The sequence below is a fragment of the Grammomys surdaster genome, unplaced genomic scaffold, assembly GCF_004785775.1.
Source record: "Grammomys surdaster isolate TR1022 unplaced genomic scaffold, NIH_TR_1.0 345, whole genome shotgun sequence".
NCBI classification, from domain to species: domain Eukaryota; kingdom Metazoa; phylum Chordata; class Mammalia; order Rodentia; family Muridae; genus Grammomys; species Grammomys surdaster.
The window spans coordinates 392,003-417,535 of NW_021604764.1; the positions used below are offsets into that span (position 1 = coordinate 392,003).

General features: G+C 36.6%; 1 protein-coding gene across 1 annotated transcript in view; it reads right to left on the reverse strand.

Moving 5' to 3' along the window:
* Calcr (calcitonin receptor) overlaps nucleotides 1-25,533 on the reverse strand; it is a 72,477-nt gene that overhangs the window by 44,012 nt on the left and 2,932 nt on the right. The window contains exons 2-5 of the mRNA XM_028779145.1: nucleotides 17,045-17,305; nucleotides 16,328-16,439; nucleotides 12,717-12,808; nucleotides 4,998-5,125 (exon numbers count right to left, since the gene is read on the reverse strand). Coding sequence (XP_028634978.1) covers nucleotides 4,998-5,125; nucleotides 12,717-12,808; nucleotides 16,328-16,439; nucleotides 17,045-17,305 — 593 coding nt within the window. The remainder of the gene's footprint in view (nucleotides 1-4,997; nucleotides 5,126-12,716; nucleotides 12,809-16,327; nucleotides 16,440-17,044; nucleotides 17,306-25,533) is intronic.

Below are 25,533 nucleotides of genomic sequence, written 5' to 3' on the forward strand. Positions count from 1 at the left end.
TGTTTCCAGGGCTCTTTATTGGTGTTCCTGTTTACAGCGGGATCTCTCAGGAAGTTGGTTAGCCAAATTGAATGCATATATACTAACAGGCAATCAGACTATTATTTGTATTTTACAAAGTTAAGTTCTGACAGGAACTCTTCCTGTCCATATTCTTCTCAATTAGGAGGTAGGTCAACACAATCATGCTTTGTTAGGGAAACAAGGAAGCCCACTGAGAGGCTGAGGGATCCCCATAGGAAGCCCTGATAGACAGAGGCTTTGAATTTATAAATCAAAACATTTCCACTTTATTGGATTTATAAATAAAAATAAACAAGACCACATCTTCTTTCTGGACTACCAGACTATCTGAAAACTTGGCAGGTTGACTTGTGTTTTGTCTTCATTGTTCAAAATGCCATTCATTACATAACCATTTCCACCTTTTAATTTAACTTTAGTGCCCCAGCATATGAAAGTGTTGGCTTGAATTTATTTTGGTGGATTAATATCACATATTGGACAGAAGGTCTATAATTTCCTTAACATATGAAGTGCTTATGATCACCCACAAGTGACACATTTTAAAATTCATTAGAGATCTCTGACATGCTCTCTTCTCGAAAAGGTTCCAGAGAGCACAGATGTCCATTAGTTATGCAGGTGCTGCTGGTTAACTTTTCTGATTGAGGAAATCATCACTGTCCATGGGAAAAACAGCCTCCCAATCTGCAGAGATGTATGGGATTATTAGATGCTACTGAAAATGTCTTCCACAAACTCCTACACACATTCCTTAGTTGGTTTTAATCATAAAGGTCTGATTGGTAGAAAGTACAGTCCTACAAGAATAATAGACTCTTTTGCTGAACCATTGTTTATCCAATAGTCCCTGGGATAGACAGCCACATGGGCAACACCCATGAGCTTTTTAGAAGTAAACATTCTTTGCTTAAGATCTGCTGAACCAGAAACTATAGTGATTCTCATCAAAGAAAACTCATGATTTTTCTGAAAGTTATTTGGATGTATTTGAAGAAAAGTTTCTCCTGAAAATACAGTGATGTACAAATTAAGTTATTATTTTACATTTATATTTAAGTGAGCACTGTTTGGTCATAGATGGGATACTTCATTTTCATCTTTCATGTATTTATTTTGAATTTATTAGAATTAACATAGGTGAATTAAGGATTCATCAGCATTGCATTAAAGGATGGGGACAATCCGAAGAGGGGTGTGGGCTGAGTGTAGTTTAAGTTAGTGTTTCCAGTGTACAAAGCTACTCTTTTGATATTCCCTGTCCATCTTTTAAGTCACATGATTTCAGGAATATTTCATTCAATTGCATACACCCTCAGTTTTCACAAGTTAGTGTAGAAAATCATAAACTATATTGACAGATGTTAAAATTAGCAAACTGTTGATCTAGATAGACAATACACAGTTTTTAAAATCTCATTTGAATTTATCTTTCATACTCATCAGACCAACTCCAGAAATATATATGATGTAAATATATATGATCATATATTTATATTTAACCCCTTATTCCTTTAATTTTATTAAATTCTCACTGCTAGTTTCCAGTTCAACAATGTCAAATATGAATGGTACTCACATGAAAACTTAGAAACAAACAAAACAGAAATTCTCTAGCCTAGAATAGCTGAGATACCACAAAGATTTACCGAAGAAGCTCCCAATCAAAACTCACTGTGCTGTTAAGGTAGGTTTTGTAATATGCTAATCACCATAAAGGCATTAAGATGAAACTGTTTCTAGTTATTCTATCTGTAATGTATTCAGTCTTCTGAATAAATCAATAAGTAAAGCTTGAATATGTTATTAGCATATATCTTAGATTGTTTAAAAAAAGTGACGTAAATGCATTGTGAGGATAGTGAGTTCCATGTGGCTCCTGTTGAATAATGGTGGATGCTTGCCAAGCTGTAATAACACAATTCTCATCCTGAGCACTACTGAACAGAGTTTTACTAGTGGGATCACTACTAAATGCCCTAAAGAGTGCCACCCAGTGATAACTATGAAGAAATCATAATCACTAGTAATTGTAAGAAACATTTAGCCTTCCAAAACCCATACAGCCTTCAGTGTATATAAGTACTTCATTATAAGAACTTCATATATAAGTACTTTCATATAGCACTATTTGGGGAATCACATAAAGAAACAAATTATACTAGACATTTCAATGAATGCCTTGATCTATTTAAAAACCAACGAAGAGTATAATTACTGTCTTCATCTTTGAGATAGAAGACTGAGGTTCTGAAAACTAAACCCTTGACCATGCTTATTAAATTTGTGAGTGATCATATGGTGAGCCCACCTAACTTTCTGAACTCAGCATTACTTATAGACTATTTTATGTCATTACTAATTCTTTCACAAGGTCTCCTACAAATGTAGACAATATAGAAAAATGAATGAAAAATTTCCTATCAATAAAAACTAATGAATTAAAGTTCTACATTCTGTACTTATCCTCTATTTCAAGTATAATTAACATTTCCTGTAATACTAACACGTAATGTATTCTAGACAGAAATCATGATAACTAGAAGCTATTCCAAGGCCTGAATGTATTTCAAATGGGGTGAAACTTTATTCTTCACATTAAGTAATTTCAAACTAGCAGGACACTTTTCTATGCAAGCTTAAATTCCTTACGTCTTATGGTCTTGTCTTAACAATAATTCTCCTTAGTGCTAAGCACAGTCTTTTTCCACCATATTTTTCTGATCTGAGAAACTGGTGGTGAGTTTTAAATGTGGACTATGAGTTAAATGATAGTATTGCAACATTAAATGCTGAGATTTGGGAAATGGGGGTCGGGGATTGGTAGAGTTGTTGCCTTCATTTTCCCTAAGTGGTTTTTCAAGGGTCATTTGAGCAAAATCCTAATTTATGTGGCAATTGCAATTGAGCTTTGCTGGTGTGGACCAAGAATGCTAATTAGTTTTAGAGGACTTGAAGAGCATGTAGTTCAACCTTGAAGTTGGTAAGTTTTCAGTTCAATGGAAAAAAACCTCAACAAGAGTAGACCAGCAATGGGGGTTCCACCCTCCTGGGTGGTTGGCAGGTAACGCCCCAGCCAAGAGGACTGTAAGTGTGGTTTGCCTTTGGTATAATTGGAATTAAGAGTCTTTTGTGCCAAGTGTCAAGACTGTGAAATAAATGATCTTGTGTGCTGTGTGCTGAGACCCAGAACAAAGCTAATATTGATTTGTATACTTTCTTCCTCTTTTGATTTTACTGTAACAATGTATTTCTTTCCTTTACATTGATTTAAAGCAAATTGAAGGCAAGTTTATTGTCTACTAGCAATTAACTTAAACATGTATTGAAATCTCTTTTCTTGTTCATTTAAAACAACTTAATTTGTATTCAAAATTTAAAAAATTAAACTCAAATGCAAAGAGATTGCTAAAGAACAGATATGCTCCTGTATTATACTGAAGGTATATAAGAAAATCTGGATAATAAGCATTAGGGTTCTTCTATAAGTCAAGTTAATTCAACATTACTTTTCTTATTCACCATTGATCAGGAAAGCTTCAATAGAAAAATTTTTAAATATTGGTAATCGAATGTTCATCTTCATTAAGAAAAATGAGCAGCGTTGTGACATTAACACTCATTGTCATCTTATAAACACTGAAATACATCAGCTGTGTTTTCAGTGTATAACTTGTAACACATGACTGCCATGCAAATTCACTCCACTGGGCTGAACAATAGATACAAATTGGATTATAAGCTCCAGCGCAACAAAATCAAATTATAGCTTTGTGAATGAAATACCAAACTAAGCACTGAATAATTTTTATTTATTTATTTATTTTAGATCACAGAGCATGAGAATTGAAATTAAGGGCTTGAAGCTAGAGGGGACAAGTGATCCTTAAATTTGTAATTTTATCTGTATCTTTTCTTGTTAAAGAGGTATCTATACTTATAGCCGTTAATAATAACAGTGGCAGGATTTCTTTCTTGGATATTTTGGGAAAGTTAAAGTTAAAGAACTCGTGGGATATGTTACAATTAAAAACAAATAGGAAAGCAAATGGAAAACAGAAAATTTACAGTAAAGTTTAAGACCAAAATGTTAACTATAAAAGTAGACAGGTTCGGAATATATTTTCTTCTTAACACAGAGTAAGTTTTTCATTTTATTAAAACTTAATATCCTGCTTATATTGATAAGAAAATAAAAATAATACAGAACTGAGTGAAGTAAGAAAAATTATCTGACATCAAACAAAAACAAAGAAAAGTTTAAGACTTTGAAATTAAATGATATCTCCACTTTGAGGTAAGATTAGTTGTTACAATTAAAAAACAATAGAGTAAAATATAGTAAGTCATCTGAACAAATAAGTAGCTAAAGTATATTTATTACATATTTATTTATTAATATAAATAAAGTGTATTTATTAGTTTATATGTCCCATTCATTGTGAGAGGTATTGGAAAATTTCGATTTTTCCTCCATTATGTGCATGTGTGTGTCTGTGTGTCTGTGTCTTTGTCTGTGTGTCTGTCTGTGTGTCTGTGCATATATTCTTACTAACTAATTTGGTCATTTTTGAAAACATTTCTGCATATCTTATGTAATGGTGCGGGCAAAATTTGTCCTATACATATAATTTAGTCTTTGTTTATGCATTTGTCGACGGATGTGTCTGTATTTCAACACATAGAAGAGTTTATGTGTTTATAGTCAACCATGCCAGTCTGGTGTATGAATTTTCCCTCTTCTTTTTCATCTCTTGGGATGGTCTAAGCCCTCACCAGCTCCTTCCTCCAACTCTGCTAGATGAGTCCTTTATTTGGAAGTTGGAGCAGGATTCGAGCCTATGTGGCCATGGAGCCTAATGACCATTTCTTTAGAGTTAGACTTGGCTGTGGGAGCTTGTGACAAATCTTCCCACAGCGGTCCTCCAACTGCTAAGCAGCAAAGATATTTATGTCACAGCTCGTCTCCACACCTGCGGTCAAGGATTTCACGCTGCTCAGGGCTCATTTCATGCGGAGCAAGAGGAAGGGCGCTGAAGCAGCTTTCCCAGGCTGAATATGAGCTCATCTTTCCTGCGAGCTGTCCCACACTTCCCTCAGACTACAAGAAGGGCGGAAAACAGGCAGCAAAGTATGACCAACCGCCTGCACTTTTTTTCCTTATGATGCTGCATTGGGCACAGTTGGATACGCTATGTTTTAAACTGTTAGAACAGAAGAAAATAAAACACTCAGGAGACTACTGGTGTACTTTGTAACACCGAGACCTTGTGCACAGGACATTCCCGTTGATAATTTTATCAGGACTGAAAGAACCGATTTTGTTCTTTAATAAAACATGACTCTCGTGTATGTGGCCCTTCCCTTTTGGGAGCGTTTCCAGCCTCCCGTCCACTGGAGAGGACTGGTTTTCTTTAATTAAGATTTAGGAGGTAAAGATGATTTTAAATGGTTTGTATTAAATGAATTTAAACAGACAGTGCAAAAACAGGTGCAAAAGATCCAAGAAAGTAAATCTACTAAGTGGCTGAATACAACAGAAATTGAGTATGGTATATCCTAGTGCTGGGGGATATTTATTGAGAAATCCAGGTCAAAGAGCACCAGCTTGCGGAACTTGTATGGTGCTTGCCAGTGAAATGACGGACGCCCCATTGTTGGGGCAGCTGATGCTTAGGCTGGCAAGAATCCTGAGAACATGTTTTAAAAAAGACCCTATGCTGGCAACAGGGGTAGAGATGACCTCATGGGACTTCTGAGTCTAGAATTTCTTTGCTTTTATTACCGATTATTTTTGCTGGATTTTTTTGACGTAGTGTTTTTAACTTTAAAACAACAACAACAACAAAAATCTAAACAAAAATAACTGTCTAGTTCCTGAAGTCACTGGAGTTTGCTGCTGTTCTAACAGTGACCTCATCTCACCCCTCATTCGATGTCTGACAAGGTTGTGGGCTGGAGTGAAAACAGCAAGCCACACTCTGTGTTTGGGCTTCTTTTAGAGACCCAAAGTGAGTGTGTCCTCATCAGCTGAAGCATGTAAAATGAATGGCAACACACACTACCAAACATACACAGTTGATTTAATTGATTTAATTCCAGTGTTGTAAGTGTAGACACACAGAGTGCGAGTACTGAAACACATATCATGTTCTCAGTAACTTTTGCCCACAATACATTTGGAAGCGTCATTATATTCTCAGGATAGCATTAGCTCATGAACTTCAACAAAGACTATCCTCACACCTCACAGTAGGATGTTTATGATAGATAAACACCCTTTGGTCTTACTTTATGGATTGGCCTGCCTATTCAGAAATAGTGGTAGAGCTTCTAGAAACTTCTAGAGATATTATTCAGGTGGAAGTAGGCAGAGTGTATTGAGAACTTAGCCTGCATAGTCTAGCTAGTGGCACCCAGCTAGGAGACATTAGAGGATCATTTAATAGAGCCCACTTGTCTTTGAAATTCATGGTGTTCATCATGTCCTCTGTAGGATTTCAACTTATTGTGTGCTAACTGCTGGACAAAGAAAGCTCTTACGGCTATTTGAAAAAGTAAATGGAAAGTATTACATAAGTGATATATTTAATTATCACTCATTACTATGCTAATAATTTCATGGTTTTGGACACAAAAATTTCAAAACCTTAAAATTCAGTAGAAAAATATTGTATATGGATATTTTTATATAACTTTTTCCCTCATAAAACATGATACCGACTATCCTTCAATAACGAACTTGAAGAAAGGTAAAATTATAGGCAGAGAGGCAGAGAGTTTGTGAGAGCTCCTAGAATCACCCAGGTTGTGTTGTCCAGGTAGTGTTTGAATCTGAACACAGGTGCCCCCATCAGGACCTAGTCCCAGTAAGGATTTATTACACTTGGGAAACCATTCTTCACACTCAGAGTAAAAACTTGGTCCTGGTGAACTACTGTGACAGAGCCAGCTATTTCTGTACATTTGTTTCTACTAGGTGGTCTCAGACATACCATCTCATCAAAGTACTCAGAACATGAACGAGGGGTTGTCGTTTCAAGAAAAGAATTTGTGAAACTGTCCTGATGGCTGAGTCTGTAAACAAATGTTTAGTCTATTCAAGCACCCATTCCTCAGGGTTTAGGATGTTCCTGTCTCTAGATGTTCCCAACCCTGTTTTCTTCAAATGAGTCCACACATATCCCCAACTCGGCAAATACTGAGTCATGTGGAGTGCATATGGATAACTTTGACTGAGATTTAACTTATAGCAGGTCTCCATTTCTGCCTTTTTTTTCTGAAGATTTGTCACTCCAGAACTTTTCAGGGACATAATAGGTTCTATATTCCCTAACAAAACTCTTCTCACATGCTCCACAATAAATAGATAAAACACAAAAGCCAACTATCGTTGTGAGCATCTTTCTTCAGTGTTCTTAACTTTATCTTTTGAGACAATGTCTCCCATGGAACCTGATGCTTGCCATTCTGGCTAGGCTGGATAGCCAGAGAGCCCCAGTGCCCTCCTGTTTCCTCTCCCAATATTCTGGTGTTGCGAACATATCCTACTGAGTCAGACTTCTATGTAAGTGCTGGGGATCTGAGCCTAGGTCCTCAACCTGTTCTGCTCTACTGAGTCATTTTCCCAGCCCCCCTTTTTGATAGCTATGGGCAGTATCTCACTTTTCAGATGATTCTCGTGATTATCAGTACTGTACACCCTCCCACTAGGGAAATAGAATGAGAAAGAAAAAGATATAGGACTTTTTGAATATTCTTAATCTGTAAACTGATTCAAATAGCCAGTTTCAGAGGATGATCCTAGCTTCCTGATGTCTGCTTAGCTATGACTGCAGGGAAGATACCAGTGGCTCTGGCGACAACCAATTCTACAGCACCAATCTTGTTTTTGCAAATTTCCAAAAAGTTTACTAAAATGTCTGTAATATTTAAAGACCCATTTTCAATTTTTATATGCTTTTTCTTATATTTGAGAAAGAAAAAAAATAGACACACATGGTATAAATCTTCAAAGCAAAAAGGCATAAGTGGATCTCAAATTAACATATAGACCTCAAAAAGAAGATGCATGAATTCAAAATTCCTTGATTCTAAAAGATAGTTTCAAGAATAAAGTTAATACCCTGAGTATACATTTAAACACTCTAGACATAAAGCAGCTCCATCCTGAGTCTCAGTGCCAAGTTTAAGGGTATATGTCTTTGAACACAAAGGCCACTGAGTGTTAATATTGTGCCACCTACTGGACAGCCTGTCAGCTCCTAAGAAACATACTCACAGCTTGGAAATGTGTATTTTACTTACAAGGCTTCAGCAGAGGTGAACCATATGATCAAAACTCTATGGACTCTTTGATAACAAGTTCTGTTCCTTTTACTATTGTAGGCCAAGTTGTTACTATTGAGAATCATGTATTCAAAATCAATACTAAAATGTTCAAACAAGAATACTAACATATAACTTTCTTTATGGGGCTTTTCTGTGTCCGGAGCTTTAGATCGATTCTCCAGCCTCTATAGAAGATTGATTTATAGGCCCTGGGCTAACAGTGAGGAGGATTTAACAAAATGTTGTAGGAATGTCTCAGCTACTGTCACCTGACACTTTGGGAAAACATCTCAGAACCATCATGGGTTGTTTTTTGTTGGTGATGGGGGGGTCATGGATTGTTTTGTTGGGGTGGTGTTTTTATATCTCCTGTACAGAGGGAATAGAAAATTACACACCCTCTATGCACACAGAGAACACAAATGAGAAAACATTCAAATGTCAGTAAGCAAGTAAATTATTTATTACTACTAATAAAAAAGCTACTGAATTTAAATATTTATATTAAAAAAAGAAAGTCAGTAATAGAAAAGATACAGAGCACACACAGATCTGACTTCTGCAGACCCAGTTAAAGCTAAGTGACATTGGTCAGTATTAATTTGCCTCCCAATGTTTTAATCCCATCTACAGGGTGACTGTTGTCTAATTTACAAAATGGCTGTGGGATTACACAAGGTAAGACACTCATCTCAGGTCCTCAAACTTAGCAGGTCCTTAGTAGAGATTATCAGTGGCACCCATTAAATGCCACAGGGGTGCACATATGCATGCTTTAAAATTGACCAAGGCTAAGAGACAATCTTTGTGAACTGTTATGTTCTATTTCATTCTACCTCCCTGGCTCCGAGTATAGTTAATCATGTTTGTTTTACACTTTTTGTATGTACATTATATGATGGCACACAGAGACACATTTGTGATCCATAATCAAGTGGGAATGACACCTATCCAGGACAGTCTACCATGCCACATGACTGTGACCATAGCCAGTCTTCTTGTGTGCACTTGTTCTCACTGTGCCTAGAGGTGGTTTCATTGTCCTACTCAAAACAGAGCTGTAGCATAGGAAATTACTGAAAATGAACCAGAAGAAGAAGATGATGAAGGAGGAGGAGGAAGAGGAAGGAAGGAAGGAAGGAAACGAAGGAAGGAAGGAAGGAAGGAAGGAAGGAAGGAAGGGAGGAAGAAAGAAGGAGAAAAGAAAGAAAATGAACTGATCACTTTTGCTTTTGTTATGTTAGATATGTTAGCTTTTTGAGAATTTTGGATCTTAATGTCAACTTCGAAACTTGCCAAGGTCAAAAGATAAACCTTTATATCGTAATTTATTTGTTTGCATACTGTGAGTTTTTCATGTGCGTTTGACTAGTTCCCATGAGAGTTTGCTTCAATGCTTCCTGTTGATTTTGGTAAATAAAAAGATGTACCTTTCCATAAACCGCCGTGAAAGCTGGTGTACAAGGTGTGCTTTATTAGAAATATACTTTCTATTTGAAGCTCTATTTACTCTATTGATCATGAACTCACACTTCTTACAAACAACTGACAGACGTTCTCAACACTTTCTAGGAGGCCTGATTGTTTTTTATTTTGTAGATTAAGAAGCACTCTGGATATAAAAGTCTTTCTGAAAGAAAGTGAGTCTAGACGGGAAGGGAGCCAGTGAGAGAGAAGTTAGAAGGGATACATGACTCTTGACTAAAAGTGACTCTCCTAATGTCATATTCTACTTTTAGTTGACAAAATAGAATCTTAAATCTAAAGAGGTGATGGTGAAGGGAATATAGTAGGATAATAAGGCGTAGCGTGGTGCATCATTAGCTGGCTGGCAAGAAACTTAAGACCAATCAGCAATATTGTCCCTAGTTGAAGCAAAACACTTTTTCAAATGGAAGTCCCCTCTTCAGGGATAGAATAATTCCAAAATCATGAAGTTATAAAAGCAGAGTCAATAGCTGTCCCCTTTGCCAAGCCATGTATGTTACACATGTGTGTGGGGCCATTTTCACGTGGTACATTTTACCAGTAATGTTTGGTCATTTACCCTGCATTGATCATCGCATTCAGAACCTTATGCAGAGGCATGACCCACAGAATGAGGGGAAACTGAGGCACACAATGCTAACGTGCTTGCATTAGGCTGTGCTGTCAGTAAATAGTGTGGCGTGTCTGACTTTAGCATATCTGACATCAGAGTCCCAGTGAGTAACTATTGCACCAAGCAGCCTGGGGATGCTGGGGACAGGAAAACTCAAGGCACTATCTCCCTAGGACTTGACAGGTGATAGGAGTTTCTATATAATAAGTTCTGAACAGAGCTACTGCTCCTTTGTCAGAAGTCTACATGGGGCGGAGGAATCCCATAGAGAAATAGTAGGTGGTCAGGAGGGAATTTTGGCCAGATCAGGTTTCAGCCATGTTCGTGCTGCAAAACAGAACAGGTCCAGTTAGCTAGCTCGGGCCTCTGAGGGAGTGTGGAAGCTACTGGAAGGCTAACTCATTATCCTTAAACTGTCTGTGAGGAAGAAACGGCAGGGCCTCATACTCCTGGGGTCACTGGAAATAGCAGAGATAGAATAGAGCTGGTACCTCAGAAAAAATTGGATAGGATTTATGTGGAAAAGTCACTTATTGAATAGAAACTAAAAGCAACAGTTTGAATGCTTGCCTTCAAGTTGTTTGCAAATCCTTTCAAGCAACTGTCAAAGGGAAGATATTGAACGCCAAACTTTGTAAATCGTTTATTGATGTAGGTAAGTAGCAATATAGCCTCCTGGGACACAGGTATGTGCTCATCACTTTAAAAGTAAGTTTCATTTTAAATATCTTATTGTTTTCTAATTCCTTTAATAAATTTTTAAAAATTAACGTTTTAAATGTAAGCTGAAAGAACTTTTCCTTTTGGCTTTGTAATCTTAATAGATTAAGCAGACTGACACCAGTTCTTAAATAAAACTTCTCAGAACTAAAACTAATTAACAACTTTAACATTCCTTGTGCTTTCTGTGTATAGGCTGTCTAATACTGTAAACAATAGATTTATCCATTTAGAGATATTCTTCTGGGAACCTCTTTTCTTCCTATGTGACGGTCACCTTTCCAGGTCAGTGCACGGAGATCTCCCTCCTCCTTTTGAAAGGCTTTCTAGAGCCTCTGTGTCAGCTACAACACAGTTAAGGCTCCTCTCCTTGTGTTTAAGCAGCACCCATTTTAAAAGAATTACAGATAATAATACAAAGAACGTTTTAGGGACACCAAAAGATGAGGACAAAGGTTTACAATTTTGGTTAAGTAGACAAGGAGTAAGGATATTGGGCCAGTAACAATATTTTCAGCTTCTCCTTGATAACTAGAGGTCAAGACCTTTACTTGTAATAACTTTTGCTAATTTTCTGACCTTTTACAGCTCCCTGCTTATACTCTTTCCATTTAAAATATTTGTTCCTTTTCTTTAGTGATTGCCGGAATGTTTCCTGTGTCTGATAAGCTATCTATGGCTCTAGGATATCTGAGTTCAAATTTCAGTTCTGCCTCTTTTTTTGACAAAGAATTTGGGAGTTTCCCGAAGTTGCTCATCATCAGATTGTGTATATACAACTGATGATAAAAAGCACATATTTACTAGTACTTTAAAAAAAATTAAAGCTGGCAAGTAAGACATATAAGCCCATGTTTTACAAAGTGGTGTTTTGATGCACGCATATATGACAGACATTAGCTAAATTAAGCTAATGAAAATGTAGGAAGAAAGAAACAGTTGTTTTTTCCTTAAGTGCTAAAATTAACACAATGATTGTAAATTTTTAGAATAGTATGTTTGCGTGTGTGCATGCATGTGAGTGTGTGAGTGTGTGAGTGTGTGTGCATGTGTATGTGTGTGTGTGCATGCAGAGTGCCATTTTAATGCAACCTATCTGCTTTATGTATAGGAAATACTCTAAGACATAATCATCATTAGGGTACAGTCATCATTTTATGTTTTGCTTAGGATGCTAAGGTCTTAGTTTATAAAATAATATATATTCCCTTACACGTCTCCTAGACAATGATATTCATTTGGGATATCATAGAAGGTATACTTGTTTGATAGTTGTGTATTATTTTCCCACTGGTTTCTTATGCAAAGTTTGTCACTTACTAAACCCCATGACTTCTTTAATTAGAGGCTGATGAGATAAACTTTTCTATTCCCTCCCCGATCTGCCGGCCAAGTTGGGTTGATTGTTTTTAGATTATCATCAGGAAGTGTCTTCCATAGTCTTTTGGTATTACCTACAAGGCCTTTTCCCTTTTGTGGCTCAGCAAAAAGATGTTATTAAAAATCAAGATTATTATCTGATCCAAATTATTTCCACTACCTGCAGTGGACCTGTAGTTCCAAAGACAGATGCCACAAAGTCGTTACTTTTAATGATGGCAGGAGGCGTGACGTGGGCAAAGTACCCAGGCCCTTGAAAAAGAATTTTGAATACTTACACTCACTACTTTTAATGGAACAAAGTTAATCTTTGAAGAAATATTTTAGTCTTTTAGTATAAATACTTTAAAGTCGTTTTTCATAAATTTGTGTAACAGTTGAAAATGTCAGAATTATCTCTCTCTGGCTTGCTCACACTTCTCACTGGTGACTTTCCCTTGCAGGCTCTGTCTTGTACTAGCCCTATCTGGTGGTTGACAACCATGCAACAGTTTCTCTGCTGCAACTTTGCACCCCCAAATCAGAAGAAGGTATGAAACATAATTACAAACTGTTAAGATTTTATGTTCAGGATACTTATTCTGGCCACACAGGGTATTTTCCATATGAACTTGCTCTAAACACATTAGAGGCAGCTATTTAACTTCCAGATGTCTGATGAACTCTGACTGAGAAATGGAATGCTACGTTAAGAGAAAAACAAGCCCTGTAGAAGAAAGGAAAGGGAAAAGGAATTGGTTTCCTTCCTCATTTGTTTCTTTTGAAGACTGAACTGCAGCCTACTTCTGCTTTCTCTTTAAAAAGGCAGAAACCTTTTATTCCTTAGCATTAGGATGAAAACAAAGTGTTTGACTAAGGAATCAGTGTGAGCAATTATTTCTAATATTCTACCAACATATGCTGAAATCTAGATGTGCTGGGTCACCATATAGGATAATTAAAAGTCTTGGAATAGAAGAGTCAGGGTCAATCCTTAACACCATCACCTAAGTAGATGAGTTGTTTCAGCTCACGTTGGAATCTGAGCTGTACTTCCCCAATTCTAGATAAGGCTCAAAATAATAAAGAATGTATAAGGGGTCAGAGGTGTAACTCAGTGGCAGAGTACGATACTGCTATATATTTGGCTATGTGTTTGCTACCTACCACAATAAAAAATTAAAAGAGAGAGATAGAAATAGAGAGAAATTAAATTCACGCTTGTGTGATTCCTGCATGTTTGATAATTTCCCCCTGTATTATATAAAATCTGTGAAAGACTTCACTTGGAAAAAATTTTTTTCTACAGGAATCTGTGCATAAGAAAGGCCAAGCACTACTGACACGTAGTGTAAAGTTCTGTGTATTCTAATGATGACGCCCTAGCTGCTGGAGTAGCACTGGTTTATACCATGATGAATGTCTATCAAATGAGAGGGTGGAGACACTGCTTGGTGTGTGTGTGTATGGTATTCACCCGGAGTTCAGGTGTATATGGAGAGGGTTGTTTTATGAAAGTAAATTAGACATGGATGATAGCAGTTTCTGCTTCCCTTAAATGTCTTTAAAAACTAAAAGTGACACTCACTTTAAGCATAAAGCTTAAGTCTTGGGAAAACCTGTGGAATATATTTTTGATAACTCTTTTAATATATATATATATATATATATATATATATATATATATATATATATATGCACATGTATGTATATATACAGTTTTCCCCTCAGAAGTCAGAATTACAGTTTATGAATTAATGCCATTTTCTCCCATTGTTTCAAGTATAAGGCAGAGGGCACAGGACTGACAAATTTTTAATGAATGTTTTTAAAAATAGTTGTCAGCCATTTTGAGTGTCATTAGATTTAAAGGGGATATTGCTGTTCTACAAAAGGAAAACTAATGTTTCCAGAACAAAGTTCAGTCCTTTATAGAAAAAGGCCTAGTTAGGGAAACTCTTGACATTATTTTTGAGCATCTCATTTCGCTGCTAGACAGTTAAACTCCGCAATGGGTTTGTAGACCACGTTTGAGAATAGCTCTTTTTGATTAAAAGCCACACGGGCCCCTGAAAAGCCACACCCTCAGCACCAAGCAGATGTGATCAGGCAGGTAAGCTCTCCATCTAGTAGGAGTAGCGGACAGTGACTCAGACCAGAGTGTGATGTTCAAATCTGCCCCTGCCTCTGGATACAGGACCTTGATTTCTAAGTTTCACCACCTTCTGAAGTTCACTGGGAATAATAAAAACATCCATGACAACTGTGTGAAGTGAATGGGAGTAATTCTTCCAAGAACTGTCAGAGTCAGCCTTTGTGTTGCTTAACAATGACTGCACTGGCATAGAGCTGATGATCAGAATAGCATCTTAATTCTAATTTCTTCTTATTGACTCCTTTCGCTTCTCTGGTTTTCAGTTCTTACCACAGTGAACTAGAGGCAAAGATATCTAACCCTCAGGCTATTTTTGTACAATCTAAATGAGATAATGTGTGTGCTTATTCTGTTTGGCAAATATACATCTGAAAGTGAGTAATCTTAATTGTCTGTTTTGGAACTCTGCTTAGACATATTGTGAGAGAATAGAGAAATAAAACTAATGAAGACATTAATACAAAAAATAAATCCCAGCTTCTCCCCCACGTAGGTTTGCATTTCCAGGTGCCTGTCTCCCCATCATTTCTTTGTCTTCCACACCTCTTTCCTATCTGTCACCACTGCGGATAAGTCTGAAGCCACACCTTTTCCATATTAATATTATATCTTGCAAGCTAGAAGTTTCTGGACAGTGATGGAATAAGACAGAGAGGAAAATTCTCCTGTATTATTGTGAGCCTGACTTCTTAATGATGACCTTCAAATTCCCTACGAAGCTGGATAATGTGACGTAAAGTAAGTCCTACCTCAATAGTTTTTCTCTTACTGCTCTAAAATTCATCTGTACCACTTAGAGAAAAAATTAGTTTTAGATGTACACATGTTTTACACTAGAATGTAAGACATGTGTAAGACAAGCAAGCGGAAGAGGTGAAATGAATGTACATGGAGATATAAAACAAATAAACAAAAAGAGACATAATCAATAAAAACCACTTTGCAGAAGACTGAGTAGCTTACATGCGCTGGAAGGACTTACACACAGTTTCCTTTGGGATTCTGAATGGACTGTCCCACTCCTGGTGGCCCCTCACCCCTGTTTGCCCAAGTACACAGAGTACCAAGGTAGTCATCAGATAGGGAAATGAGACTGTCCAGGGACATGGAAATTAGCTGTCAGGTTCCAAAATAGAGCTTGGAAAGTTTATCATCTCTGAGTGAATAGGAAAATTGAGCAGTTTTAGACTAATTAAAACTCAACGTGTTTTCATTTGCCATTTTGGGCCCATATATTTATTTTCCCCTCCACACCATAAAAACCGCAGATACCATGGGTTTCTGACTAGCTCTCATGGAAACAGGCAAAATGTAGTTTTGAGATTCTTTTTAAGGTCCAGTTAAGAGTTTAATATTTTTGATGGAAATTTTTAAATAATACAGCAACTTGTTTGCAGTTGACCTTGTTTCTATTTTTTATTAATGAAATTGTCAACTTGGACAAGCACAATTTTTCCTTCTGGTAAAGCATAGTACACAGTGGAATACAATAAACCTGAGTATAAGCAGGAGAGCTCCAGAGAAAAATATTTAGAATAAGGGAAACCTTATGTAAAAGCAAAAGATATTTACAGTAAGTGAATGAAATTTGGCTGTCAGAAATTTAATAGTAAGTACATGTCTCTTTTCTGATTTACTTACACCCGGGATCTCCGTGGAGCCATTTTCAAATCCGCTGTGCAGTAGCCGTGCTCTCTTGATTTCTCCTCGTGTGGAAGGTGCTCTAACGGCACTTACCTTAGGTGGATGCTGCAAATATCAAATGGATTAGAATCAATGAAAGGCACCTAGCATTAGAGCCTCATAGTATGTTCTATGTAAGCGGTAGATATATTTTTCATGATTATTTTTACTGATATGTTTTAATAAACATATCCATTTTGTATACATGGTTTCTTACAATTTCTTAATTAGTTCTCAAATCATTCTTAAGTTTTGTGAACCTACCATTTACAGGTTAGTTATAATGATATAATAGCTTCTTCTTTCAGATAGTTTTACACTGAATACTAAGTCTTTAATATCTTTAGCTACAATATAAAGACTGACATTTTGGAATTAACATTCAAAAGCATCATTATTGCTGATAATATTTTTTTTTTCCTGAAGAGAGTTAAGCACAGTGTATCCTTCATGTAGAAAGCAAAATCTGTGGGCATGGAGCAAAATGTTAGTAGATTTGAGCTTGGAGGATTATCAAAAAATAGCGAGAGAGAGAGAGAGAGAGAGAGAGAGAGAGAGAGAGAGAGAGAGAGAATGAATCTGGGGTGGCTCAACCAAAGGGGCTTTTTCTTAAGAAGGAATATATCTGGACCACATGACATTACTGTGTGCATTTTAAGTACTGAGCATACCAGGATAATGGAACAACCAAGGTAGGCCACTCCTGTCATGTGTTTCATTCTCTTCTCATCCATGAGTACAGCTGTGCATGAGGCTTTCTGCAAATGCTCATGGCTCCCAGTGAACTTGTCTGGAGAAAGCACTGGGCGTGGAGTCAGAAGATTGGGATTGCCCTGGCAGAAGGTGGTAACCTTCTGCTGGATGGGGGGAAGTGGTGGACTATGAAACTTCTGCTGTGGTTTCCTTCTTAATGAAAGCTTTGGGTTCCTGATCTTAATAAAGGTAAAATATTAATTACCAGGAAAACATATGGCATCACCTTAAAGGCAGAAGTGCTGTTTTAACAAATTAAAATGCAGCCCAATGAGATCATAACATTCAAATTGGACATCAAGCTGCTGCTCCTCAAATGTGCCTAGGTATTAATATTTCAGTAGCTAAACAGAAAAGCCAAGTTTCTCCCTGACCTTCTATTCACTAAGACAACATTTCCAATTTGTAAGAATATGTATTTTCCTCATGGGATACAATAAAATTATTTTTATTTTCAATGGGAAAAGAAGCAACCTAGTAAATTCTTATTTTTTCCTGAATTGGCCCCCAAGCTATGATCATTTGCTTCGTTGGGGTTTCGCCTTAATTCCATCTTTGCAGTCTATGTGATGTTAGGAATGAAAAAGTGTTCTAATATTGTCCTGACCTTTTAGCCTTTTAGTAGGCCCAGGCAAGAAGGTGCTGAAGCAGTTTGCATTACTGTGTGCTCTGTACCAAGAACTTTTTGAGTCTTGGACTAAAGAGATTCCATCCAAAAGCCCATAAACGTCAATATTTTCTGCAAGACACCCTTATGCCTGCCTAGAATTCTACCTGTCCCACATAAGGACAGAAAATTATTATACTGAAAGTTGGGTTAATTAATATATGAGTTGAGTCAGTTTAAAATTAAATTTGGCAGCAATAAAATTTGTCTTTCTTTTACCTTTGTTGCCTGAGATGACTTCATAGAAAAGCACTCAAGAGAGAAAATCTCCTTAAATAACCAAGCTTTTCTTTAGGAATCATTATTATTTATTATTAAGTGGATATTTTCTCCATTCTATCCATAGGATAACCACTAATTATTTTTGAGCTCCAGAGAAGTACAAATGGAGTGATTTATGTTTTGTGGCCATTAAATTGCTGTGTGTTAATAATTTATAAATTAATTTGACTACTCTTTAAAAAGAGGAGCTAGTCAAATAACAAAAACTTTACATTTTAAATCAATATTACATTTCACATTTGGTTGTTGTGAAGAAACGTCTGCTTATATATTTAGGTACCCAGAACGTTTCATTGGGTGGGGGTTGTGCTATTCCAAGCTGTGTCAAAAGGTTGGAATTTGGGAATAAATGCAGTCACAGCTCCTGTAGGTCCAGTGGGTAGAATGCCAGGCTAAAAGTCTCCAGGGAGACCAATTGTCTGTCATGCCCGTGGAGAGGGGTTCCTTACCTCATCTGTTACAGAGGCTTGACCATCCACGATGATTAATATTCTAATTATAGGATTTTTCAAAGGTCTTCAAGTCACCATCAAATGCCATTAATTGGAGTAGCAGAGAAAAGGAGATTAATCAATCTTAAGTTTGAATTGTCGCTCTGCCACATTCAGAAAGCCATGAATTTTCTCACGTTTCTAATCCTGCTTTCTCATTGATGGATTGAGTTTGATAGTACCTTATAAGGACACAAGATACTATAACAGCATCCTGAGAAGTGACGAAACAGTGCTGTATGCAGCACACAGTAGGCCCCTATGGACTGTCGCTGCTTTTGTTGCTATTTTGTTGTATATTCCAAATCATCAGGAGGCCCTAGGTTATTACAGAAGATAGATTTTCTGTTTAGTGAGTCGCTTCTGGTTCTGCTCTATACTGGGAAAATAAGATATTCTTGTTTCCCCCTTGCACACAAAGGTATAAATAGCGCTCGAGAAGCTTTGTCCTTATGCAAGAAGCAGAAGTAGAAATGTCCTTAAGGATCCACAATTCAAACCTGCACATATGTAATTTACATCCAATTTCCTTATGTAAAATAGTGCAGTGCTTGATTATAATCCAAAGCACACCCCCTGTCATACTTTTAATCATACCCAGACTGCATGGAATAACTGCTATAATGTAAATACTGTTTAAGGGAACTGTGTTACGTTTTAATTATGTGTAGGTGCATATGTCGGTGGTATGCACATGTGAGTTCAGGTGCCTGCAGAGGCCACTGGTATACAATCCCCCTGCCTGGAGCTGGAGTTACAGGCAGCTGTGAGTCATCTGACATGTGTTCTGGGACTTGAACTACGTCCTCTGCAAGAGCACTATGTACCTTAACCATTGAGCCATCTCTCCAGCTACTATAGATGCTATTTAAATATTTGCTCAGCTTCCCTTGTTTAGGGAATAGCTACAGGGGAAAAAAACAGTATGCTCACATTCAGCACAGATTTAATTTTTCAAAAGACACTTTTAGCAGGGGTGTAGAAATCCATGGCTGCGACCCCATAGACAATGGGTGTCTGCTTAGTGCTTTAGAGGGATGGGAGGGGACACTGGAAACAGTTCTGCATGTTCAGCTGGAGTGATGGGTTCAGAGCTGTGAGTGATGCTTTCAGTGTTTACAGAAGAAAACACGATTTGCTCCACAGGTTGACACAGACTCCAGCCTGAAGCAGGAGAATGGGTGTAATGTGCTTCAAAATGAAAATGAATTATTAATTTGGAGGAAAGATTACAGAGAAATATGTTAAAGCCTTAAGACAATTGCAGGTTGATACTTTAAAAGAAAACTCCAGGCTTCACTGTGACAAAAACCACTTCAGGAAAAAAAAGTCAGCATCTTTACGGCTAAATTTAAGTAAGTTTTAACTCGTCCCTATATGAGCATAGAAAGCTGTCTGGATTTTCTGAGACGATTGGAAAACAGATGACTGTCATTTGTAACCCTGAACGGAGAGAAGAGAAGTTACCACATAGTCACAACAAAAGGGAAATGTCAACAAACAGCTAGAAAATATTTCATCTTATCCAAAAATTGACACATTTGTCCTGAAAACTTGTATGCAACTTCTAAGGACATAGCCATTCTGAAAATAGTTTGTATATGCTGAAATACTAGAATCCCGAGAGGGCTAGTAAAGCTTTTGTTGGCCTTTCCCCAATATGCTAAAGAGAATATTTACATAAAAGTAAATATACATATATCATATGTGTGAGAGCATGTGCATGTACACACACACACACACACACACCCACACACACACACACACACAGAGTCATTCACACAGTTTCCCATGCACAGAGCCTGTGGAGAGTCTTTAAAGAAGGCTCTTTGATAAGTTAAACACCCCAGGTGTCTGCAGTTTTCCAAGTTACTGTGCTGTTTCTTGCTTTGGAAGGCTATTTTTGTATTGCTTTTTGTTTTTGTTTGTTTATTTGTTTTACAATCTAGTTTCCTATCTGTAACACAGTTTCATGTCTCCCTTCTTTATTCAGCTTTCTATGAGCTGTCATTTTAATGACAACTCATGTTCTCTTTAAAAGGATCTCATTCCTGTGTTACCCACTTCAGAGCACCAAGGAAATAGAATTATCATATTATTCCTTGACCAAATAATAAGCATTTAGTAAATATTTACTGAGTATTAAAATGTAAGTGATGGTATCAGGATAAAAACATTTGTGTTATGGGGGAATAATTAACATTCTCTGAGGGATGGATGTAGGTTAGATCTGAAATGCTAAATTCTGAAGCTCCAGACAAATAAAGGACAGCTCCAGATCCTGAGATAAGAACTGTTGGAAGAAGCAAAAATCAAAGCAAAGCAGCCTAGCAACTTTATATAAGTGGATAGACAGACAGACAGACAGACAGACAGACAGACAGACACACACACACACACACACACCAGTTTTGAGGCAATAGAGTGTAAACTGAGGTTGACAAGCAAGGGCATAAAGGTTAAAAGTGAAGGATGGACCTTAATCTAGAGTCAATTTTTCTAGTATAATTGCAGCCCCTGAGCTAGAGTTAAGGAGCTGCTGAGTTTTTCTCCATACCATTGATGGGGGAAAATTAAATGGGTTTTTATCGTGAAGTGTCTTAAGTAGTATTCTTAAAAGAGGGCTACATCCGTGGACAATAACTGAACAATTTTGAACAGAGGATGACAAGATCAGAGCTTGAAAGTAATTCTGGTTGTGTTGTAAATTCAAGACACAGGGACTGAAATGTGTCTGAATGTTGGGAGAATATTTAAATATTTTAATAATGGTAATAAAAGGGATGGCTGAAGAGCTGTTGAAAAAGCTTAGCATCTGTCAGAAATCAGAAGTACCCCAATATTTGATAATTTGAGAGAAAAGAATACACTGCCAAACAGAAATATTAGTGCAACAATACAGTTAAATATTGATTACAGAAATATTGATTGCGTTGCACTGAACCAGGTACTTTATTTCTTTGAGAACTAACTCCTTATGGTTAAAGAATCCGAACTATTCTCATACATAGGACACTAACATGCATGCATTCTTTAAATAGAAACTTCCATCAGGACAGAGTAAAGTCAAGTGTCCACAGGTGCCCGCAGGTGTTGGCAGCTGGGTGGAGCTACAGGCGCCGTCTAGAAAGAACAGTGGGCTCCTATGTATCTTGCAAGCTAGCTCCGTGTCAGGGACTTTTACTGTGTTCTTTGATAACCATTTTCTCTTTTAAATTCATTTTTTTCAGGAATAAAAGTAAACCACATTCTAAACACACACACACACACACACACACACACACACACACACCCCTGCACACCACACACATTGCTCTTGAGAAACTGATTTGAGAAAATTGTGCTTGACAGTATGAATGAACATACAGCTATGAGACTTTCTACAAATTCTTCCTCAATGTTCCAACCCCATGATTTACTTGACTAAAAAACAAAGTTGCAAGCTCTGTAACCTCACCGATAGGTCTGTTTTCTAACCTTACACATTAAAGCCAGAAGCAGATGATCTTCTGTGTTTTGATCAAATCTAAAACAATGTAGGACCACTGTAGCAACACCAAATATTACCATTGGGTTTTTCTTCAGTTGGAGCTCGGGAAGACCACATCGACACTGAAAGATACATCGCTGTCATATACCAAACCATGCTTTTAATTATACTGAAGATGAGAAAAATGCCAATGTCTGCCTGAAATAATCATCTATTTATTTATGCTCATTTTTTTACTAGATGCAACATCTAGAGGACAAGGATATGACTTTTTGTGTACTGGCAGACTTAAATCAATGGTTGGCATTTAACAAATAATCAAAATGTTTATGAATAAGTGGCATTTAAAAAATAGACATTTAAGACACTTACATAGAACCTACTATGCATAAAGCAAACACTCAAATGCTTTAAAAATATTAATTCTTTTAATCCACATTAAATAAAATCTTTTAAATAGCCATAGACTTTATAACTCGGAAAGGTTGAAATACTTGCCTGATTTATGCAGCCAAACAGTGATGGAACCGGGAGTTCTTCCCGAGCATAGCTAGGTCAGAATCTTTTCTCTTACCTTATACCACTTTCAAATAGATACCTTCTTTAAAAAGTTAAGAATATAAATATTCACTTAATATGTATTTTATGATACAGTTAAATTCAGAGTAAGAAGCTGTGGGTTTGAGTACATCTTTATTTTACTTGATTTGTGGTATTAAGCAAGTGTATTAATATAATGGAACCTCAATTTTCTCATGTATCAAATCAGGGCAGTAGATTTTACCTCAAAAGCTTGTGATGATTTTTACAAAAGAAATTTGTATGAAAATATTAGACCATAGTTGGCACCCAGTGTATGTTATTGGTATGCCAAGGAGAAAGGCTCTGATTTTTCCTTCTCCGCTTTCAAAATACACATTTGCACATTGTATATCCTATTGGTCTCAGTAATAGTAAATGAAATTCTTTGCTTCATAAAGCATTTTTTAAACACTTCCTGAAGCTAGAGTTCATGTAGCAAGACATTTTCTGGATGAACACATAGCTTCTTTTCTGGGGAAAATGTTAGAATCTGTTATGATTTAACCATCTAACATAAAGAATAAAATCTTTCTATGTATGCATCACATACATAGAAAGAGTAAACTGACAATACAACAAATAATATTTATTTTCACCAAGATCCTTCAATATTAATAGGCTCAAAGAAATCCAAGGATCAGACCAGCAATTCAATAAATAGCACTTATGTTCACATAAACAGGGTCTATCAAATCATAGAAAACTGTGTCAGCTGATTCTTATCAGTCATGATTGCATGTTATAATCTCCTAAAGATATTCAGCAATATTCAGACCTTTCTCCCAGATATTGTGATTTAATTAGGTTGGGCAGGGTCTGGTATGCTTCCTTTTTTCTTTTCTTTTTTTTCTTTTTCTTTTTCTTTTCATTAAATAAAAATTCTCTCAGAGATTCTAATTTGTGGCTCAACTTGAGAACATCAGTTCAATTTATCAGTAAATCATCACTGGCCCCCAATTTTCACCTCACCTTCACTCTAATAAACACCAACAAAATACATTATTTTCATTCAAGAATAAATTCTTCTTTATATACAGATTACAGTATTCAATGTGTTGGTGTGGTCAATAAGCAGTGAAGATTTTTACAATATGGCAAATATAAAGCCTTAAGGCTTTAGTTATTAAAATTAACTGTAGGTTAGAGTCATTGTTGAACCAAAACAAATCCCAGTTGAAGGTTGTTTGGGGCTGCTACAAACAGAATAGAAACGACTGGGAACACTGACAAAATGGAGGGCTTTGCAAACCCAGCCCTATCAGTTCCTCTTACAACAAAAGCACATGAAACCAGCAACTCTAAATGTTTAAAGCTGAATTATTTAACTATTGAAAGAATATAAGGCCAACAACAAGCAATTACAAATTACATTTAATAAATACCATAACTTTGTCCTTAACAGCAAATCAGCTGGCTTGACTCTATATAATATTTCTTCTATCATCATTTCAGACAGTGAAACTTGGAAACTCGGCCACTTAATATTGATTTCAGGACCTACATGGTCAACTTACAGTTTATTTTAAACATTTTTTCACTCAGGTGCCAAAAATTTCATATAAATAATTAATAGCGATTCAGTTAACCTGTAAAAGGTGGTCCTGGACCCCCAAAGACCCTGATTTTTTCTTCTGATTAGTGTAGAACATACTATTGGATTAAAGGTATCACAAAGAACAATTTTCTTCTCTCAGTTGCACAACAATTTCAATGAAAATTCTTAAGTAAACAGGCTTGTTCAGAGAAATTTCAACCACAAAGGTGATCATGTATACCCAAGGCTCATGCTTCCTTTTTCTAATTTACATTATAGCATAACTCAGCATCCAGTATCATTCTCCTTTAGCTTCTACACTGGGAAACATGGGTATGCATACCCATTCCCACAAGTGCACACATGTATACATGTACAAAATATAGGGAGGCCTCTGAGTACCTAGCAGAGGTAATGATGAGTTAGAGCAGAGGGTGCTGCCCCACACTGTCACCTCCTCGTCCATATCACAATTGGATATAAAATATGAATTTATTTTGTTAAACCATGAGAGGTGAGGGGCATTCAGTCACAATGTTGCTAGCTGATATAACAACTGTGCAACGCACAGTTGTTGTTTTCTGTTTGTCCATTAGTTTCTGAGCAAAGCTATATTTTCTCAGAAGAAGCCTTATTTACTTATTTTTAAGCTATAAAGAATGAAACCTAATTATAAATGAAACCCAAAGGAGACTAAACACAGAGCTATGATGTTATACAAAGAATCTCAGTCATGAACCCAAAATCAGCTAACTGCACGAGAGAGGTAGATTCAAGTTTGCCTAGTGTTTTCAAAGTAATTTCTTATCAAGTTCTATAGATTAAACAGTATACAATACACTAGTAGATTAAAGATCTCATCAAAGAGATTTTTTCTCTCAGTTCCCCCAAAATTTGAACAAACATCTTTAATAGATCTGCTTGGTCAGAGTTAAACCACAAAGATGGGCACATACACCTAAGGATCCTGCTTCCTTTGTCTGATTAGTATAGAGTATACTATTAGATTAAAGGTATAAAGAACATTTTTTCTCTTAGTTGCATAACAATTTCAATGAATATTCTTAGACAGGCTTGTTCAGAGTAACATCAACCCCAAAGGGGGCCATGTACACCGAAGGATCACGCTTCCTTTTTCTGATTTACATTGTACTATAGGTTAAATAGTACACAATATACTATTAGATTAAAGATCTCATCAAGAAGATTTTTTTTCTCTCAGGTCCCCCAAAATTCCAACAAACATCTTTAATAGATCTGCTTGGTCAGAGTTAAACCACAAAGATGGACACATAAACCTAAGAATCCTGCTTCCTTTTTCTGATTAGTATAGAATATACTATTAGATTAAAGGTATCATA